The 15780-nt window shown below is 42.6% G+C and overlaps 1 protein-coding gene across 2 annotated transcripts in view; it reads left to right on the top strand.

Moving 5' to 3' along the window:
* The first annotated feature begins 555 nt into the window (after nucleotides 1-555).
* pitpnm3 (PITPNM family member 3) overlaps nucleotides 556-15780 on the top strand; it is an 80466-nt gene continuing 65241 nt past the window's right edge. For both annotated transcript variants that reach the window (XM_029446313.1, XM_029446312.1), the window contains exon 1: nucleotides 556-1002. In XM_029446313.1, the coding sequence (XP_029302173.1) occupies nucleotides 978-1002 (25 nt within the window). In that variant the 5' untranslated portion in view covers nucleotides 556-977. The remainder of the gene's footprint in view (nucleotides 1003-15780) is intronic.

Raw genomic sequence — 15780 nt, 5'->3', positions numbered from 1 at the left:
TGAATGTGATACTCACAATTAATTGAATCCACTTTATATTTAATAACCTGTGTACTACCTGTAATAATGATGTACACATGTATGATTATGTTGTGATTTATTGACCTTCTCCTCATATTCTTTTATGTAACAGCCACACCCTGCACAGGGAAAACAATACAACACGGGCTACTTGTGTGACATTATATGTCTGTGCAGACTTATGATTCTGCTGTGACAGATCCAATGGAATTGATTAAACTAGGCTATCTAGGCTAATTACATGAGTCGTGCCAATAACAATACATAGCTTTCCCATTATGCTTTGCCTAGTGTTTTTGAAGCATGAAGTCACTTATTTTTTTCCATCTGGTATATACTTCTTCTTGATCATTTTGCAAAGTCAGAACCGGTGTTAGGAAAGAAGGACTGACGTCCTTCAGAAGCTGCAGCCGTGGACGTGCGCGCACCGCTGGAGGCAGTCAAGCTGCAGACCGGGTCTTGTTTGGAGGAACTCTGACTAATGTTAGCGGTGCAGACGAGAGAGAGAGTGAGAAAGAGAGAGAGTGAGAGAGAGTGTGTGAGAGTGAGATAGAGTGTGTGTGAGAGAGAGAGAGAGATAGAGAGAGAGAGAGCTGGGTGACCATGACATGTGAGCCAACTCTGCTCAGATACAACATCACAAAGTATGTCTGCGGCACAAGCGGGTCGGTGCTCTGAGGGACTTGACACAGGTGAATGAGAGGACAGTTCTTTTTTTTCCTTCTTCGCTCCCCCTTTCCAGAGTGAGAGGAGACCGATACGGCAGCTGTAGCCTCCCGTGCCTACTTCACCCCGCTTCAGTCTGGCAGTCAGGCGTCAAGGTGCAGCAGGCAGGAGAGGGACGGAGGAAGAGCTGCTGTTTAATTAACTATCAGACGAAACGTTGTCGCGCAGAATAACGTGACGGCTTTGACTGAGTGACAGCACACAGACGGAGACACACGGGAGAGGACACTATGTCAAAGGAGACGAGAGGAAAAGGTAAGGGGACACTACATGCATAGTCTCGAGCTAACAGGTAGACACGCCGCGTCTCGTGCTGCTGGATGTTGGAGCTCTCAGCCGCATGCTGCATGGATGGAGGCACTCTGTAGGAATGTAGGCTACGACGGTCTAAAAACAGACCACTGCGGGTTCAGTGGACTGTCCAGCCCGGTCTGTTCTTATATTAGTCTGTCTGTCATTAAGTCTCTACCGTCTGTCCTGTCCTAATATCTGTCTGTCTGTCATTAAGTCTCTACCGTCTGTCTGTGATTAAGTATGTCTCTGTGTGTCCGATTGTGACCCGTCAGATTCTGTGACGCTGCAGGGTCAAATAGGCAAAAAAAAGAATAAGACGAAATGTGACCTGTAGACAGACCTGTGGTCGCTATCACAGCTATCAGTAGCTACTGTACCATACCATATGGTGGTGAGTCTATTTTTGGTAACACCATTAAAATTCAGGATGTGAACACATAGAAAAAAAATAAAAAACCTTTGCTGAAATTCCCAATCAGGTCACAGAACATGTACACACAAGCAGGGCACTATATTCCTCGCATCAGACAAAAATCAGGAAATAAGCCAAGACAAGGTTAAAGAGAGAAGTGATGAAAAATGAATAATACAGAGGGGTTCAGTGCATTGCTAATAATAGCAGGCAGTTTTTCCATGCAGCTTATTTGATTGTTAAATTGGATATTTGAGGTATGTGGGGTTGTTGGTGTTGACAGGACAGCATCAGCTGTGTCGTGACAGTTCTGTGGCATCAAAGGTTTATTGTTTCTTATTCAAAAGATTGTTATGCTACTCAAAATTGGCACGCTTTTGCATTATGGTATTTTAAATAATTTGCCAAAAAAATGCAGTGCTGTATTTTATTTACTGTTTGGATGACCTCTTTCTATGAACATTAGAACACTTTGAAAACGACTTGAATAAGACTATTGAAAGCCCAGTGTCTTTATTGTTTTGTGTGTTTATTGATTTTTTTTAAACAATCTTATTGACAAACGTAAAAACTCACAGGTTCTAGTGTCAAGTTAATGTACACACCTGAGAATCATGCTGAGGGCAGTAAGGTGGCATTGTGACTAATCAGGCTTTTCTTCAGCCAAAGATCCAGGGTTTATTTCCTTGTGTCGTCATGAATCTCTTCCAGCTTCAGGCTTGCTGTTCTGTAGGTGGAGTTTGTGCTCATGAGTGTGCTTCCACTAGGCGAGAGTGGAAAGAGAATTTCCTTGTAGGGTTCAATAAAATATCAGATCATTAATACTCTTAGTAGTGACAATAGGTGTCACAAAAGAGGGGGAATGTTATTCAGTGTGCTTTGGGATTTAAAATATTGCTGCCTCGGATTTAAAGTAACATCATCTTTCGATACCAGGGTGTAGTGACATACAAAGTGTAAAGTCTCTAAAATAATAATAATAAAAAAATATTCTTTCTACAAGAAACTGAGACAAACAAAGTGCTAGACTGAGATCAGGAGATGCATTGACCTGTTAAATCTCTACTTCCTCAAATTTAGACAGAATGTATTTTCTGTATTGGCTATTTCCCACACTTCATTGCAGCTATTGTGTATGCTGCTTTCAGTCATGGAACTATTCCAACCAAAGACACCATGTTTTTATGGCTGCACCATTCAAATCAAGTGGAAACATTTGTGGTTTCCGCATCATTTTACACATTTTTGGGGAGTACTACTACATATGTGAAAAATATGTGACTGCAGAGGGAGCTGTGTTAAATCTGATAAATTGCCTCAAATGATGTCACAAGTCAGCGTTGGTCGGGGGTTGAAGACTGCAATTTTTAAAATGAAAAAACAACAACTATCTGCTGTGGTATTGAGCAATGCATTGTGGGTTATGTAGGTGCCATGTTTTGACAAGGATGGCAATGTGCAAAAATAAAAAAGTTGATATCTCTGATTCTGCTGCATTGATTTATTTTGATCCTCTTTTTTTCAAAACATCGTGAGGCTAGTGTAATGTTTTTCTGCTAATAAACGTTGTCAAAGTCACTAGAATTTGAAATAGAGTGATGAGTATTTAAACAAATACTGGCAGCACAGCAGACTCAACATGACACACGAGCCAATAAAAAGGTTAATAAAAGGCCTTGCTCATGATATAAATATGAAAGGGAATACTGTAAATACAAAAACAAGTTTCTGAAGATAATTTTCATCCTGAAAATGAAGCACAGATGTTTGAGTCACAGTTTGCAAAGAGTTTGATTGCGTGTTCAATATTTGTGTATTATACCAAAAAATATATGATTTTGTACATAACAATGTCAGGTGCAGCCTCTCAGGACACCAAGAGTTTATTCCACTCCAAATGAAGTAAGTACTTCTTTGTTTAGTGGACAATCTCACCAGACAAATTAAATTATTTTTATGCATGGAAAAACAATATTTTCTTTACAGCTGCAACTGGATGTCTTCAGTTAAATCGTAATTATATTGCATTGAGCCTCACTGTGAAATTCACTCACTAATGGAAACTACACTATTGAGGGCCTGTATTATTTCAGCCCAGCTCTATGAAATAATGTGAACCCTGAGATGCTCCAGCCGGCCGGTGGCAGATTGTGACTTTGTTTGGGATTACTGATAGTGCATTCAAATCTCAAGCATGCAGTGAATATAGCTTGACCTCAGTTCACAGTACAACTTGTGAAGTAGAGCGCTTCTCATAGAAACATTGTTCTTCAAAGTCCTGCCAACATGGACAGGGCAGGCTTTTTATGTATGTATGCAGATCTTATCTTTGTCATTTTCAATTATAAGAGGGCTGCAAGGGATAATACACTTCTTAATTCTAATTTAAAGTGTGCTCTCATTATTCACTTGAGAGCTACAGCTACACTATTATCTAGAATAGGGACGATGAAATAAACGGCAAAGATGATATGATGCAGTGTATACTATTTCATCATTAAAGTATGGCAACCGGCGTTTATGGGCTATCTAAGCTTTAGTCACAGTTTGGAGTGCTTTTCTCAGCTTTTGCAGAAATGATGGTCTTGTGCCCCTATTCACTGACTACCTAATAAAACGGATGACAGCCCCAGTTTTAATCATCCAAATATTGAAAGCTAGTGCCGTTGCTATAGGGATGGATATGTCCATATATTTGGTTAGTCCACACTGAAGTATCCCATCAACTATTGGATGGAATACATTTCTTGATTCCCTGAATTTAGCGCTACCATCAGGTCTATATTTAAATTTATACTGTGAAATTTCTCGATGAATTGGTACCACATATAAATGTTCATGGTTCGCAGATGATGTATCTTTATGACTTTGGTGATACCCTGGCTTTCCCTCTCGCGCCATATTAGAGATTTGTGGTTTTGAATGAAATGTCTTGACACATTCATGCCCACCTTGAGGTGAATTGTAGTCTTGAAGCCTTAATGTTTCATCTAGCACCAGTATCTGGACAATATCCTAATTGGTTTAACACTTTGAGTTATGACCAAATACCGGAAAAACTAATTCCCATCAGCTTTAGGTTTGCTTTTTGTTAATTAGTTTAGCATCTTAGCATGATACCATGCTGGGGAATGTGGTAAACATTATACTTGCTAAACGTCAGCATGTTAGCCTTGTCATTGTGAGTGTGTTAGCATGCTGATGTTAGCATTTAGCTCAAAGCACCGCTGTGCCTATTACAACCTCACAGAGCTGCAAGCAGGGCTGTAGATTCTTGTTAAATACACATTTAATGATAACAATTGGCTATCAACCAGGCCATTTTACAAAAAGTGTATTATTTAATTGTACCTTCTTGACAGATGCTCAGTTCCAGCTGTGCGCTGCGTCTCATTCAATCATTTTCACACCTGCGAACATTTCAGTTTTTTCATCGACCGCTGGGGAGCTGAGGAGGAAAATAATAGAGGGACCCGCATTTGACCCGCTGCTATGGGAATTCAAACCATAAACTATTTAGTTATATAGTTGTTTCTCTCTCCTTGAGGCAACTTCCATCCCAGTGTATAAACTGTGGCTTGAAGCCAGGCAGGTCATCTGCTGCCAAATCTCTTTAAGAACTTTTGCTTTACGAATCACCCTCGGCCATCTCTGTCATGCTTTCTTCCCAGAGTCTAACTGATCCCTGCTGTTTGTGCTCCATAAGATTGCATGAACCATTCCAGTGCTCAGAGTGATATTGAACCTCTGAGTATTTTGTATTCCTCATATTTGATAAAATTGGATCAGTCTGAAGGTTTTTTTTATTTATTTGCTGTCCAAATAAAATAAATGTGTAGCCTCTCTGCTGCTTTGCTGAGATTCAGCTTCAAGCTAAAAATAGAGTTGCAGGATGCTGATGAACAGTCCCTCTCTTTCTCTCTTTCTCTCTTCTCTCTCTGCTTCCTTCTCTTTCTCTGTAAAGGTTAATACGAAATGCTAACCATTTGGCAGTATTTTAGTGTTGAATCTGTCATGTTTGTCATGTTTCCTATAAGGAATAGACTTATGGCACATTTTCTGCAAATTTGATGCTGTCAGTGATTGCTATAACCCAGTTTCTATGACTCAGTTTGGACATGATGCATTCTTTATATACTGTATTATACTGCAACAGCTTGCTGTGTATTGTGTTGCCATCCTGGCAAATCGTCCCCAGATAGCCTGCTTTACAAGCAGCACCACAATGTTCTCTGAATTCGACAGAAGCCTCTACTAATGCATTCAGCCCGTGACCTCTCTTATTTTATTTGATCATACAAAACATTGCTAATTTAAATGTAATAGGCCATTTGCCATGGGGAAGCACACTGGGCCTGTGTCAGGGAGCAGTGATTCACAATGCGCACAGCAGCTGGCCCGCTGCTATTTGAGGTCGGAGACAAGGAGGTGGCAAGGGACCGTCTCACCTGGAGCCGGGCTCCTGTCTCCTTGCTGTTAGTCACGACCAAATGTCATAACGTCACAATGTTGTCTGAATACTGTGTGGAAACCCGAAACAGCATTTTTCTATGTCACCTTTGGTGAATCCCAGATTTCTGGCTACAAAGACGCTCTCAAACTTTCTAAATAGTCTTTTTGAAGGCGCACTCACTCGGATCTTTAAATGCTAGGCTGTTAGCAAACACATTTAGTTTAAAATCTAATAGCTGGGGGGAATGTTTTTGGTCTCTTCATACCATTTTGGCTTTCGGCTAATTTACATTGATAATTGATTGGAAGCACCTGCCAGAGAGCATCCAGTTGATTTGTCATTCACTCAGTCAAAGTTGTTGTAAAATGATGGTTTTTAAGTTTCCATTATAGACCTTAAATCAATGAACTGTTAAGTTGATCAACAGAAAATGAATCAACTGCCATGCCAATTGATCGTATAAATAATTTTTTAAGCAACAATGACAAACGATTCGGCAGTTCCACATTCTCAAATGTTTTTCAGTTTTCTTTGTCTTTTACGACAGTAAACTGAATACCTTTTTAGGCAGTTTGTCCGACAAGACAAGCAATTTGAAAGACGTCACTTTGTGCTTTTTTCAATATTTTTAGATCAAACATTTTATAGGCTGATCAAGAAAATAATTACCAGAGTAATCACTAATGAAAACAATAATATGTTTAAACCTTAGTCAATAAAAGAATGCAGGATAGTATATTCGACACATGCAGTAAGACTAAGGCTGTTGAGGTCACCCATTGTTTTTTTGACATGCAAGTTCACAAAGGTTTATGCAACAATGTTTGGTTTGTTATGGTTTTATGGCCCACTGTTTTGCTTCACTCTTGACACTCTCATAGTGTCATTTTGGCCCAGCATGCCGCTGTTTAAAAAAATAAGAAAAAAAGCACTGTACACCACATAGTGGAACATTAAGCAGCTAAAAAGACTGACATTTTAACAAGAGTTGGTGGAGACCAAAAACAGAGCTACAAGAGCAGTGAATATTGGACAGAAGCATCACTTAAAATGAATGCTAATGTTGTGCTTATGGGAAGATAACAATGATGTGATTAATTGTTTCATCACCCTCCCAAATTCACAATCAAATACTTAAATCATGTAGGAAAGTTATAGTTGGGATTATAGTTAGTTTGTGATCTCCTCATCGGTAAACTGTAATTAACTGATTACCGCTTCACCCAGTGCATATCCAAGTTAAAATCACAACAATGTAACCCCTTCACATGCAGTCCTCCTCAAGCTGGACATACACTATATGTGGTCATCGTTGCAAAGACAGAAGGGGTGTGCAGGCTTAGTAACGGTGGTTGTCACCTAGTCGTGGCGTAGCAGTCCATTAACATTCAATGCAAGCGCTGATCTGCGTAGCTGCAGTGCAGATAAATAGCATCGAGGAGGATAATGTCTGGAAGGTGAATCTGTGACCAAATCAACATTTTTGGGGAGAGAACAATCTCCTCGATGTCTCCCACTGGCTGTAGAGATTGATTTGAACTTTCTGTTGAAATGGAGTACAATTAAATTAGAGGACATGCTATTAATAGCCATTTCTAACTCACAGAGGACCAGGCAGACTTTTCTTTATTGTTTTCCCTCTGAACCACAGGATGTTTACTGTGGCAGGACACAGACACAGAATCACAGCCTTTTTTCCTTCTCTCTTTGTGGATGTCTGTACATTATCACGTCCAGTCAGGTGGTCCATGTGATTGTTATCTTTACTGGGAAATGTTGCATGTAAAAGAAAAAAAAAAAAGAGATGCAGAGGCACTTCTCATTTCCTTCCCTTTCTCCACGCACAGAATAAAAACATTATTGGATTTCTTCTTGACATGACAGATATTACACACTGATGTTGTGGCTTATCCAATGTTCACTCAGAAGTGGTTTGCAACATCAGAGAGCCCTGTTGCGTAACGGCAGCCGGTGTCATCGCTTATGACCCTGTAGCTCTTTTGGGTGCCGTTAGTTCCTTTAGAATTCCTTGGATATGAAATGCTGTTAATTACAAAATTAGGAAATTATCACTCTTAGCTTACAGGCCATCTGGGTTGAAATTCCTTGTGGATGGTATACTGATCAAAAGCAGGTTCCTCCTGAGGCCGTGCTCAAAGCTGAGGGCTTGCTCATTATCCTCATAACCCGGGGGAACTTTATGAGTACGTTTTTGAAGCAATTATACATACATACATACATACATACATACATACATACATATGGCTGGAGGACTGAGATGGCAACAGTAGACTGTCTGGATGAAATGAATCTGTTGGTGTGGCATTAGGCTCTTTACGGTTAACCCATTGAACTCAATTGTGGGGATTTTGCCTGTTTAATCCGGTTGGTTAGGGTGACGAGAACACTGTAAATCGGTCTGATGTGGACCAAAAAAGAAATGAGATGGTGAGAAAGCAACATGAGCTAGCCACAAGAATTAGCGCTGGTCGATTATTCATTGATATTGATGTATAGTATTTCATGGTATGCCAAATACATGAAAAATTACATTTAGAATGGTGAAATTGGCACATTAATGCATTTTCAGCCACCTACTTTTATGGGCATTTACAATTTGTGCATAAAAAAGTGGAAATGTTGGAAATCAAAAATACATTTTGCAAAAAAGTTTTTATGTCTGTGTAATGAAGGTGATCCCAGTAGCCGTCTGGTCTCAGTCTCTGTTACGTTTGTGTAGCTCACAACCCATATACTTGTTGTCCTCATTATGCACAGATGCGTGTATTAATTTGTTTAAGAAAGACACAAGCCCGGTTGGAGTAAAACAACTTTCATTGGATGTGTATTCTCCACGCCAGTCTGTTTGCTTGGCCCTGTAGAGAATAGAAGCAAGGGTAAAGTAACAATTGGTTAACGCTAAGGCAGAGATGAATGAACCGCATGATAAAACACGTGCCTGTTCTCTCTTGTCTCCAACTCCCAAGGTCTGCGGCTAAAAGGCTCCCCGTAGGAAACAACACCTTTTTATCATGCTGGGAGGGTTCCACAGAGCAGGATGGAGTGGGGGGTGGTAAATGTTTGCATAGTGCATTGAGTGGCCTTATAGTAGTTTTTCATTACATAATAATTATGTTTATATTATTGAATTTAGGTTGAATATTTAGAGTTCATGTTTATTATTATTTGATTTGTCTTTAACTGTTCTGTTGGAAACACTCGTGCTGTATAGCCCCTGTTTTTGGTACGGCCTAACTTTCGAGGCTATATAAGGCTGCTCTTTGTGAAATTGAGGGCTGGTGTGTGACACTGTATTTAAATATATCTTGTAAATAAATGCCGACCTTGGTGGTTTGCTTGTTCTCCTGCCTCTGCCTCCTTGCTTATGGTCTGGACCGCTCATGGTCAGCCTAACAGTCTGGCTCGGTTGGAAATTTGTGTATCGGTGAAAAATGTGACAAGTGCAAGGAAAACAGATTTGGCGAATAAATCACGTAGTATGTAAAACATGTGCCCTACACGTCCACTGAAGCTTCCACTGAACAGACACAAACATCCAATAGGTGTGGAGCAATGGGGAGACTTCAAGGTGCAGTAATTGTACCTTTCTCCTTTTTCACACATTACTGAGCTTCAGTTAAACAAAATAGGTAGTTATGCTTGACTTTAATATTTCCACACTAGAGGATTTCTAATCCAGTTTGTTTCAGGAATTACCACACTTTTAACTATATTTATGCCACTTTGAGACCAGAAACAATTATGCAGAAAATGCTTATGCATATAATCCTGTGAGATTTGTGGAAATTAAGCCTTTCTGTGAAAGCCACCTGCAAGAGGAATGAACTGCAATTAAAGCCAGCTGCATGAAGCCCTAGATCAATGGTCTTCACAATTTTTTACGTGAAAGCCACATTGATAGGACAAAGCCAATAGGAGAGCCACTTTTACCACAAAGTGTCACAACAAGTGGGAAACGTCCATCCGTTCCTCCTCCGCCTCCGGGGGTGTCTCCTTGTCAGATGCCTCGGACGAAGAAGGGGGCAAGCCAGTCGAGATGGGACCCCCAATGGTGGGGTGGTCTTAGCCGGCTGGTCAGGCTGCTGATGGTGAAACTCCCTGATCAACCGGGCATCCAGGATGTGTCACGCAGGAACCCAACACCTTTCCTCAGGACCATAACCTTCCCAGTCCACCAGGTATTGCAGACCCCTTCCCCGGCGGCGGGAACGAAGGAGGCGGCGAAAGGTGTATACAGGACCGCCATCGATGAAGCGAGGCGGCGAGGGAGGCGGAGCAGCCGGGATCAGTGGGCTCTCCCGCACAGGTTTAACCCTGGAAGCGTGGAAGGTCGGATGTATCCACATGGAACGGGGCAACTTTAGTTTGAATGCCGCGGGGTTGATAACTTCCTGAATCTCAAACGGGCCGATGAACCGAGGCGCCAATTTTTTAGATTCTACCCGTAACGGGATGTCCCGAGTGGACAGCCACACTTTCTGGCCCACTAGGTATTTGGGGGCGACGGTGCGGCGGCGGTTGGCAGCCATGACGTACCGGTCCGTCGAGCGGAGGAGAGTAGCTCTAGCCTGGGTCCAGGTTCGGTGGCAGCAGTTAATGAAAGCCTGGACGGAAGGACAGGAGACCTCTTTCTCCAATGCGGGGCACAGTGGCGGTTGGAACCCATAGGAACTGAAATGGGGACAGTCCAGTGGCTGAGCTGACCAGGGTATTGTGGGCATATTACACCCACAAGAGCTGCTGAGACCAGGCCGAGGGATGTTTGGAAATCATGCACCGAAGTGCTGTCTCCATCTCCTGATTTTTCCATTCTGTCTGCCCATTTGATTGTGGGTGGAATCCGGAAGATAGGCTGACGGTGGCCCCCAGGAGCAAACAAAACTCCCTCCAGAATATGGACGTGAACTGGGGTCCTCGGTCGGAGACCACATCGGTAGGGAGTCCATCGAGTCGAAAGACATGCAGCAAAACCAGTTCCGCAGTCTCCTTGGCCGACGGGAGCTTGGGCAGCGACACAAAGTGGGCCATCTTGCTGAACCGATCAACTATAGTCAGGATGGTGGTATGACTATTGGACATAGGCAGGCCGGTTACAAAGTCTAGAGATATGTGGGACCAGGGACGATGTGGCACTGGTAGAGGTAGCAGAAGGCCAGCAGGAGCTTGGTGAGACGGCTTGTGCTGACTACAAATGGGACATGCATTGACGAACCCACGAGTGTCCTCCTCCAGGGTGGCCCACCAGAATCTCCATAGAAGAACCTCTTTAGTCCGTTGGATCCCAGGGTGGCAGGTGAGCCAGGAACTGTGGGCCCATTGAATGACGTAAGATCTAAGATCCAGGGGAACAAACAGGCATTCCGGCGTGCAGGAACTAGGACCGGGCTGATCTTTCAAGGCGGCTTTAACCCTCTCCTCCACCTCCCAAGTGAGAGAGGCAATCAAGCGGGGTACTGGAAGGATGGGATCCGGCTCGGTGACGGAGTCCTCCCCTCCCACAAACAGACGGGACAGGGCGTCTGGTTTAATGTTGTGGGAACCAGGCTGGTAGGACAGAGAAAAGTTGAACCTGGTGAAGAATAGGGACCACCTGGCCTGCCGGGAGTTCAGTCTCTTGGCTGATTGGATGTACGCCAAATTCTTGTGGTCAGTCCAAACCAGAAAAGGCAGCTTGGTCCCCTCGAGCCAGTGATGCCATTCCTCCAGCGCCAGCTTAACGGCCAATAACTCCCGAGATAATCCGCTAGCCCTAGCAGGTAAGCGTCATTTTGAGCCGCAGAATTCCAATCACTCTGGCGAGCTCTGGTCCGAAAGTCAATCGCTGAATCAGCTACCGTCCGGTCTCCCTGCTTTAGACTCATCAGACCTCCGGTAGCGTCTGGACCCATGGAAACTCCGCCGAAGACCTTGCGTAGCTCGGCCGAAAAAGCAACAAAAGAGGAGCGAGCTGTCGTCTGTCGCTCCCACTGTTCCCCACAGCCGAGCTCTGCCCGTCAGGTGGGTTATGACGAAAGCCACCTTAGGCCCCTCCGAATTGAAGGTGTTTGGCTTCAAGGCGAACAGGAGAGAACAGTTTGTAATGAACGAGTTGCAGCCCTCAGTATCACTGGCATAGCGCTCCGGGGTCCCCACCTGAGACTCCGGTGCTGGTCCTGGAGCTGAAACTGGCGGCAGCGGAGCTGGAGGAGGCCCAGGACTAGTTGCAGATCTCATAGCTAGCGTTAGCTGCTGAACCTGGGCAACTAACGTAGCCATCACTTGCTCCTGGTTAACGGCCGACTGCCGTAGCTCGTTCGTCATCGAGGCGAACCTCGCCTCATGATGCTGGATGACGTTGTCCACCTGCTCCATCCGGTTCAGAGGTGGTGCTGTGTGTGCTGGGTCCATGAGTGGCCAGATTGTTCTGTCACAACAAGTTGATGGTGGACCCAAGTGCAGCACACAGGAAACCAAGGATAATTGGTAATGACCTTTATTAGTAGTTATAGTTAGCAGGTTATAGCCGAGTACACTGATCCACAGCGGGATGATAATAATCCACAAGGACCAACCAATAGGTAGCAGGCAAGGGATAAGTCGGGGCCGGGCGGAGGGTCGGGAAACAGGCAAGGCAGGTTGAAGGAATCCTGTCTGGGTCGGGAAACAGGCAAGGCAGACAGGTCCAAAACAGGCTTGGTCGGGAAACAGGCAAAGCAGGCAGGTCAAACTCTGCAAACAATATTTCTGCTGAAGCCAAAAAAGCAGTCTTTCACAATTTGAGTCTGAGAAGGTTTTTTTGCCCGAGCCAAAATCCATGCGATCTCAAAAGATGCCTCAGTTAATCGTTCAGCTGTATTAGTTGTCCTGTGTACGAGCCTTTGTTTTCCAGAAAAAGAAGAAAGCTGCTCTAATTTATTTATTTTTTACAAATTTTTCTTCCAGGTGCTTAAGTTTCGTTGAATTTTGGATGCGTCGTTTAGAAATGCCGCTCCAAACCAGAACGGGTCTGTTTGCACATTAAGCACAAAGGGTTCGACTCGTGGAGGACAAATAAAAATTCCTCTGTCCACTTGTCTTGAAACGTCCTTTGCTCGTCTTGTATGGCTCGTACCTTTCTTTTTTTAACGGGAGCAGCTGTTCCAAAGACAAATCTTAATTTTCCTTGTGTGTCACACTTTGTTTCTGTCCACCTGGTGTGCAACTTTTTAATAAGAAATCGATCCATTTTACGTCTGTAGAAACACACGCTAACTAGCATGAAATGGTGAAACGAGTAAACCGGAGCCAAGCTAACGCGAGTATGAAGTGCCAGGTTGGTCGTAGTATCTTCCAATTTAAATGTTCAAATTTAGCGATATAAATAATTTTTTAGCAAATGTCCATATTCATTAACATGCTTATGTTAATATTTTTTATGAGCTTAAGTTTATTTATTTCTATACTAGTCCACCATGTATCTACCCGTCCAAGAGCACATTCACCATTGTAGTGCTGATAGACCGCCAAAACTGGCAACTCCGCAGTGAGTCAGTGTAGTGCCGAGCAAGTTTAAATATCTTATTTCTATTCTATATTTGCATCTTTTATCAATTATTTGTATTATTTGTAGGCTAATAGAGCAGACACTTTCAGTGTTTTAATGGGTTATATGTAATAGCCCTGCTTGTTTTTATGAAATATCTGTATTGACTGCATAATCATATCTATCACCCCTTTATTTAGCTCACTGCAACGCGAACCACCAATTAAAGCTTGGCGAGCCGCAGGAGGCTCGCGAGCCACGCAATGAGTAACACTGCCCTAGATGATCAGACCCCGTGGAAGTGAACCAGCCTCTCTAGAAACCTTATAAGTAAAATTAACCTTTAAATTACCTCTTAAAACACACATTTGTAGAAATACTTTATCTTGCTTTTACTATATGTTATCATTACTTTTGCTTGTAATATATCATTACAACAATTCAGTAAATACTTGAGTTAGTATAACAATGGGGGTTGGCTACATTTCCAAATGATTCTCCGTACAGCTGGAAGCAGTTGTACAGTCCAAGGTCAGATCTTATCTTTTTAGTATGATTTTTGTCAGAATAGTCAAGCAAATATATGCAATGGGGAAGATTGAAATATGAATGAATTCAATTATACATTTTTCAGGAGCTGCAGTCGAGCTTTTTCTTGTTCACTTGTCTCCCAGAGTTATCAATCTGAATCCATAACTTCTCAGCGGCTTCAACAGCTGCATTTCAATAGAAAAACGTCCCTTCACAGCCCTACATGTTAATGTGTCTGTATTTAGTTGTCTAGTGTGCAAATTACACTTACACTTAGTCAATGGAAAATACCATATGCTGTAGTTTCATAAATGATAGGGTTTATTTCTTGAGAATAACCTGAGTCAGAGAGATAGATGTTCTCCCTTTGTAATCATATCATATAACATATGAGTCATGCAGGATGAAAGACATTCACTTAGAAAAAAAGATGACTTGATTTTGCTTTTTCATCCATAAAATGACACATCTTCTGCAAATCATCACCACTGGTATAGCTGAATATTGATTGCAAAAGGTCTCAAATACTAAAATCCATCCTTCCATCGTCTACCACTTATCCGGGGTCAGGTTGCGGGGGCAGCAGCTCCAGTAAGGAACCCCAAACTTCCCTTCTCCGGGCCACATCCACCAGCTCCAACTGGGGGATCCCGAGGCGTTCCCATGCCAGTGAGGAGATGTAATCTCTCCACCGAGTCTTCCCCGGGGTCTCCTCCCAGCTGGACGTGCCTGGAACACCTCCCTAGGGAGGCGGCCAGGTGGCATCCTTACTAGATGCTAAAATGAACACGGCACAGTTTTGTCATAGAGGGGCTATAACCCCTGATTGCAACGGAGCTGCTCCAGTAATTGATGCTGTCAGCCCAACATTTCAACTGGCTGCAGTCCTCTGTGTAAACACCGCTGGAAGTGGATAATGGAAAGAAAGAGATGAAAGGCGGATGAGATGAATCACAAGAAACATCTTATGTTGTGTAGGTCTGAAGTGAAGCTTTTTAGATACTTGCACACACATTTTCTTTGAACAGAGCTCAGTGAAGTGCCGGGCTTCTCCCCCGTTTCTTCCTTGCTACTTGTTAGCTTTCATAAGTTGAACGTTTGCATTCAAAAGACAAGATGGTTTAGATTAGCATGCTTTTCATCTTGCAGACGAAAGCATTTTGAATCGTGTAACTAATAAATCACCAACTGCTGTTTTTTGTAGGTGATTCTGTTGCACACTGAAACCGAATTTAGGTATGTCTAATTAGTGTGAAGGACTGGAACATCCTAATAATCTAATTTATAAATTGAAGATCAGTATTCTCTTTGATACTTTGCTCATTCTTTGTTAAACCTATATTACCCTATTAATACAGAACAAAACAATTCCATGACACATTATGCTAACTGGGAATTGAGTCTTACATAATTTTTATTTTAAATTGTCACTCAATTAAGGTTGAAAATGCGTGAAACAAACAAATATAGCGGGGACATCTTCTCACTATGTTCCTATCCCTTTTCCTGGCTTCAAGCAGGATTGTCTGCACAGATTTGCACTCCTGCTGGTTGTGAGATCATAATCTGTAGTTCTTTCAAGCATTCACTCAGTATATGTGGGAATATATTGTACTGTAATGTCCCTGCAGGGAGCTACAGCAATCATTTCCATTACCCAGTGGGAAAAGTATCGCTTGGTGATAGGCGCTCTGGTGTGAGGCTTCAGCCACACACGAAATTGGTTAGATTTCTTAAGCCTTAAAAGACATTCAACATAAATGTACAGATCCAGGAGTAAACTGAGTGCTCTAACATCCACAGTATACACGTGGGTGTCTG

This window comes from Cottoperca gobio, chromosome 13 (genome assembly GCF_900634415.1).
Source record: "Cottoperca gobio chromosome 13, fCotGob3.1, whole genome shotgun sequence".
Taxonomy (NCBI): domain Eukaryota; kingdom Metazoa; phylum Chordata; class Actinopteri; order Perciformes; family Bovichtidae; genus Cottoperca; species Cottoperca gobio.
The sequence above is the reverse complement of the archived record's forward strand: the minus strand, read 5'-3'. Positions and strand labels throughout refer to the sequence as shown.